This window comes from Gallinula chloropus (assembly GCF_964237585.1).
Source record: "Gallinula chloropus genome assembly, chromosome: 2".
In the NCBI taxonomy this organism is placed as follows: domain Eukaryota; kingdom Metazoa; phylum Chordata; class Aves; order Gruiformes; family Rallidae; genus Gallinula; species Gallinula chloropus.
In genome coordinates this window covers 30,415-36,311 of record NC_140086.1, presented here as the reverse complement: position 1 = coordinate 36,311, position 5,897 = coordinate 30,415, and the positions used below count along the sequence as shown (strand labels likewise).

The following is a 5,897-nucleotide window of genomic DNA, read 5'->3' as shown; positions in this document are numbered from 1 at the left end:
CCCCCAAGCCCCCCCTGACCTCTGTGTGCCTCGCGCAGGGAGCTGCTGAGGATGGTCCCCCAGCCCCCCCAGCCCCCCCTTGTCCCCCAGCCCCCCAGCTGTGGGGCAGCCCCCCAAGCCCCCCCTGACCTCTCTGTGCCTCGCGCAGGGAGCTGCTGAGGATGGTCCACCAGCCCCCCCAAGCCCCCCCAGCCCCCCCTTTGTCCCCCAGCGCCCTCTGACCTCTCTGTGCCTCGCGCAGGGAGCTGCTGAGGATGGTCCCCCAGCCCCCCAGCCCCCCCAGCCCCCCAGCTGTGGGGCAGCCCCCCTGACCTCTCTGTGCCTCGCGCAGGGAGCTGCTGAGGATGGTCCACCAGCCCCCCCAAGCCCCCCCAAGCCCCCCCTTTGACCCCCAGCCCCCCTGACCTCTCTGTGCCTCGCGCAGGGAGCTGCTGAGGATGGTCCACCAGCGCTGGGCCTCGCGCTCCTCGGGGAAGGTGAGCAGCAGCGGCTCGGCCGCGGCACCGCCGGGCGTCAGCTCGTGGCACCGGGCGCTGTGCACGCGGTACGACACCCGCTGCAGGTCGAACTCGGCCAGCGGCTGCGGCAACCGGACAGGTCAGGGGAGGAGGAGGGGGAGGAAGGGGGGAGGAAGAGGAGGAGGAGGAGGGGGAGAGGGGGGAAGGGGGGAGGAAGAGAAGGAGGAGGAGAGGGAGGAAGAGGAGGAGGAGGGGGAGGAAGAGGAGGAGGAGGAAGGGGGGAGGAAGAGGAGGAGGAGAGGGGGGAAGAGGAGGAGGAAGAGGAGGAGGAGAGGGAGGAAGAGGAGGAGGAGGGGGAGGAAGAGGAGGAGGAGAGGGAGGAAGGGGGGAGGAAGAGGAGAGGGAGGAAGAGAAGGAGGAGGGGGATGAAGAGGAGGAGGAAGAGAAGGGGGAGAGGGAGGAAGAGGGGAGGAAGAGGAGGAGGAGAGGGAGGAAGAGGAGCAGGAGGGGAGGAAGAGGAGGAGGAGGGGTAGGAAGGGGGGAGGAAGAGGGAGGAGGAGGAGGAAGAGGAGGAGGAGAGGGAGGAAGGGGGGAGGAAGAGGAGGAGATGGAGGAGAGGGGGGAAGGGGGGAGGAAGAGGAGAGGGAGGAAGAGGAGGAGGGGGAGGAAGGGGAGAGGAAAAGGAGGAGGAGAAGGAGGAGAGAGGGAGGAAGAGGAGGAGGAGGGGGAGGAAGAGGAGGAGGAGGGGGAGGAAGAGGAGGAGGAGGGGGAGGAAGAGGAGGAGGAGGGGGAGGAAGAGGAGGAGGAGGGGGAGGAAGAGGAGGAGGAGGGGGAGGAAGAGGAGGAGGAGAGGGGAGGAAGAGGAGGAGGAGGAGGAGAGGGAGGAAGAGGAGGAGGAGGGGGGAGGAGGAGGGGGGAGGGAGGAGAAGGAAGTGAAAGAGGGGAGGAAAAGGGGGAGGAAGAGAGGAGGAGGAGAGGGGGAGGAAGAGGAGGAGGGGGAGGAGGGCCACACCGTGACCCCTGACCACACCGCGACCCCCGGACACACCGCAACTCCCTGACACCCCGTGACCCCCGGCTACACCGTGACCCCAGCTACACCGTGACCCTGGCTACACCGTGACCCCGGCTACACCGTGACCCTGGCTACACCGTGACCTCTGGCTACACCATGACCCCTGACCACACCACAACCCCTGGCTACACTGTGACCCCAGCTACACCGTGACCCAGGGCTACACCACGACCCCCTGACACCCCGTGAGCCCTGCCTACACCATGAACCTGACCACACCACGACCCCCGGCTACACCGTGACCCCTGGTTACACCGTGACCCCAGACACACCACGACCCGCGATTACACTGCGATCCCTGACTACACCGTTACCCCTGACCACATCGTGACCCCCGGCTACACTGTGACCCCGGCTACACTGTGACCCCTGGTTACAACATGACCCTGGCTACACCGCGACCCCCGGCTACACCGCGAGCCCTGGTCACACCATGACCCCGGCTGCACTGTGACCCCTGGCTACACTGTGAACCTGATCACACCGTTACTCCTGACCACACCACAACCTCTGGCTATACTGTGACCCCAGGCTACACCGTGACCCCCAACTACACCACAACCCCTGACCACACTGTGACCCCCGGCTACACCGCGACCCCGGCTACACCGCGACCCCTGGCTACACCGTGACCCCTGGCTACACCGTGACCCCTGGCTACACTGTGACCCCGGCTACACCGTGACCCCCGGCTACACCACGACCCCTGGCTACACCGCTGCCACCACCCCAGCACAGGGAGGGGGAGTGAGGGGAAGAGAAATGAGAGAGAAAAATGAGAAAAGAGAAAGAGGAGAGAGAGGGAGAGGGAAGGGAAAGGAAGGGGAAGGGGAAGGGGGAAGGGAGGGGAAGGGGAAGGGAAGGGGAAGGGGAAGGGGAAGGGGGTAGAAGCTTCTGGGGAGAGCCCCGAGCCCCTTCCTGTCCCTCAAGAGGCTCCAGGAGAGCTGGAGAGGGGCTGGTGCCCAGGGCAGGGAGGGCCAGGCCCAGGGGAACGGCCTCCAGCTGCAGGAGGGGGATGGAGAGGGGCTGGGGAGCAGGAACCCTTCCTGGGGAGGGGGAGACCCTGGCACAGGGTGCCCAGAGACCCTGGGGCTGCCCTGGGACCCCTGGGGCTGCCCTGGAACCCCTGGGACTGCCCTGGGACCCCTGGGGTTGCCCTGGGACCCCTGGGGCTGCTCTGGGACCCCTGGGGCTGCTCTGGGACCCCTGGGGCTGCCCTGGGGCTGCCCTGGGACCCCTGGGTGGGCTCAGGGCTGGGGCTGGGGGGCAGGAACCCTTCCTGGGGAGGGGGAGCCCTGGCACAGGGTGCCCAGAGCCCCTGGGGCTGCTCTGGGGTCCCTGGGGCTGCTCTGGGACCCCTGGGGCTGCCCTGGAACCCCTGGGACCCCTGGGGCTGCTCTGGGACCCCTGGGGCTGCCCTGGGGCTGCTCTGGGACCCCTGGGGCTGCTCTGGGACCCCTGGGGCTGCTCTGGGACTCCTGGGGCTGCCCTGGAACCCCTGGGGCTGCTCTGGGACCCCTGGGGCTGCCCTGGGACCCCTGGGGCTGCCCTGGGACCCTTGGGGCTGCTCTGGGACCCCTGGGGCTGCCCTGGGACCCCTGGGGCTGCCCTGGGACCCTTGGGGCTGCTCTGGGACCCCTGGGGCTGCCCTGGGGCCCCTGGGGCTGCTCTGGGACCCCTGGGACTGCCCTGGGACTCCTGGGGCTGCCCTGGGACCCCTGGGGCTGCTCTGGGATCCCTGGGGCTGCCCTGGGGCTGCTCTGGGACCCCTGGGGCTGCCCCGGGACCCCTGGGGCTGCTCTGGGACCCCTGGGTGGGCTCAGGGCTGGGGGGCAGGAGCCCTTCTGGGGAGGGGGAGCCCTGGCCCAGGGTGCCCAGAGACCCTGGGGCTGCTCTGGGACCCCTGGGGCTGCCCTGGGACCCCTGGGGCTGCTCTGAGACCCCTGGGGCTGCCCTGGAACCCCTGAGGCTGCTCTGGGACCCCTGGGGCTGCCCTGGGACCCCTGGGGCTGCCCTGGAACCCCTGAGGCTGCTCTGGGACCCCTGGGGCTGCCCTGGGACCCCTGGGGCTGCTCTGGGACCCCTGGGTGGGCTCAGGGCTGGGGGGCAGGAGCCCTTCTGGGGAGGGGGGGAGGCCCTGGTACAGGGTGCCCAGAGACCCTGGGGCTGCCCTGGGACCCCTGGGTGGGCTCAGGGCTGGGGCTGGGGGGCAGGAGCCCTTCTGGGGAGGGGGAGCCCTGGCCCAGGGTGCCCAGAGACCCTGGGGCTGCTCTGGGACCCCTGGGGCTGCCCTGGGACCCCTGGGGCTGCTCTGGGACCCCTGGGGCTGCCCTGGGACCCCTGGGGCTTGCTCTGGGACCTCTGGGGCTGCTCTGGGACCCCTGGGGCTGCCCTGGGACCCCTGGGGCTGCTCTGGGACCCCTGGGGCTGCTCTGGGACCCCTGGGGCTGCCCTGGGGTCCCTGAGGCTGCCCTGGGACCCCTGGGGCTGCTCTGGGACCCTTGGGGCTGCCCTGGGCCCCCTGTCCGGGCCCCCCAGCCCCGTCCCGTCCCGGTTCCCCCCGCCCCGGTCTCACCTCCCCGGCCGCGCCCTCGGGCGGCCTCAGGCCGAGGCGGAAGCGCCGGTTCCCGCCGGGCTGCGGCTGGACGCTGAGCTGCAGGCGGAGCCCGGCGGCGGCGGCGGCCGGGAGGCCCCGCGGAGCCCCGGCCAGCGCCGCCCGAACCGTCATCAGCACCGTGGGCGGCGGCGGCGGCGCCGGGACCGCGGCCGGGGCCGGGGCGGGGGCACCGGCAGAGCCATCGCCGCCGCCGCCACTTCCGGGCCGCCCGGCGCCGCGCCGGGGGGAAACGGGGACCCGCAACGAGGGTTCCGCTACCGGAGGGGAATGGGGATGGGGCTGAGGGTTCCGGTACCGGAGGGAAACAGGGCCCGGCTCGATGGTTCCGGTACCGGAGGGGAATGGGGATGGGGCTGAGGGTTCCGGTACCGGCGGGGAACGGGGGTGGGGCCCAACGTTCCGGTACCGGAGGGAAACGGGGCCCCGCAACGAGGGTTCCGCTACCAGAGGGGAATGGGGATGGGGCTGAGGGTTCCGGTACCGGAGAGGTCAGTCCGAGGGGTCCGGTACCGGGGGGGAATGGGGATGGGGCTGAGGGTTCCGGTACCGCCGGGAAACGAGGACGGGACCCAACGTTCCGGTACCAGCGGGGAAATGGGGCCGGTCCCAAAGGTTCCGGTAGCGGCGGGGAACGGGGATGGGGCCCAACGTTCCGGTACCGGCGGGGAACTGGGACAGAGCCTGAGGGTTCCGGTACCAGAGGGGCAGTCCGAGGGTTCCGGTACCGGTGGGGAACGGGGACGGGACACAACGTTCTGGTACCGGAGGGGGAAATGGGAACGGGCCCGAGGGTTCCGGTACCGAACGGGCTGATCCGGTGGGAAACGAGCTCTGAGCCCGAAGGTTCCGGTACCGGATGGGAATGGGGATGGGACCCAACGTTCCGGTACCAACGGGGAAATGGGGCCGGGCCCGAAGGTTCCGGTACCGGAGGGGCCAGTCCGAGGGGTCCGGTACCGCCGGAAACGGGGCCCAGCCCGAGGGTTCCGGTACCGGCGGGGAACGGGGATGGGACGGACCGTTCCGGTACCGAATGGGAATGGGGCCCAACGTTCCGGTACCGGAGGGAAACGAGGCTCGGACCGAGGGTTCCGGTACCGGAGGGAAACGGGGACGGGACCCAACGTTCCGGTACCGGCGGGGAATGGGGATGGGACGGACCATTCCGGTACCGGGGGAAATGGGGCCGGGCCCGAAGGTTCCGGTACCGGATGGGAACGGGGACAGGGCTGAGGGTTCCGGTACCGGAGGGAAACGGGGCCCCGCACGAGGGTTCCGGTACCGGCGGGGAACGGGGATGGGGCCCAACGTTCCGGTACCGGCGGGAAATGGGGCCGGGGCTGAGGGTTCCGGTACCGGCGGGGCCGGTCAGGCGGGAAACGGGTCCGGGCCCGAGGGTTCCGGTACCGGCGGGACAAACCCGGCGGGACTCGAGCCCCGGGCTCCGGTACCGGCGGGAAACGGGCCCCGGGCCCGAGCGCAGCCGCCTGGCCCCGCCCCTCGCCCCGCCCCTCGCCCCGCCATTGGCCCCGCCCCTGGCCCCGCCCTGATTGACAGCCGCTCCCCCCCCCTCCCCTCCCGTCTTTGTCCCCCAGCAGCCAATCACAGCCCGGAGCGCTGGAGGGCGGGAGCCGCGCCCTGACTGACGTCCCTCTGCACCAATGGCAAAGGAGCTCGGCGGCGATTGCCAGGCGCGCTGGCCAATAGGGAGCGGCGCAGCGGGGCCGCCGGCCGCCGCTCGGCACGG

The 5,897-nt window shown here is 71.1% G+C and overlaps 1 protein-coding gene across 1 annotated transcript in view; it reads right to left on the bottom strand.

Annotated features, from left to right (window-relative positions):
* The window catches only part of LOC311205737 (maestro heat-like repeat-containing protein family member 1), a gene marked incomplete at its 5' end in the record, with an annotated part of 78,676 nt that extends 73,362 nt beyond the window's left edge, over positions 1–5,314 (bottom strand). Inside the window, 4 exons of the mRNA XM_084280233.1 lie at positions 390–580; positions 4,109–4,404; positions 4,848–4,981; positions 5,079–5,314. Of these exons, the coding sequence (XP_084136359.1) occupies positions 390–580; positions 4,109–4,404; positions 4,848–4,981; positions 5,079–5,314 (857 nt within the window). The remainder of the gene's footprint in view (positions 1–389; positions 581–4,108; positions 4,405–4,847; positions 4,982–5,078) is intronic.
* Between the last annotated feature and the right edge of the window lie 583 nt (positions 5,315–5,897).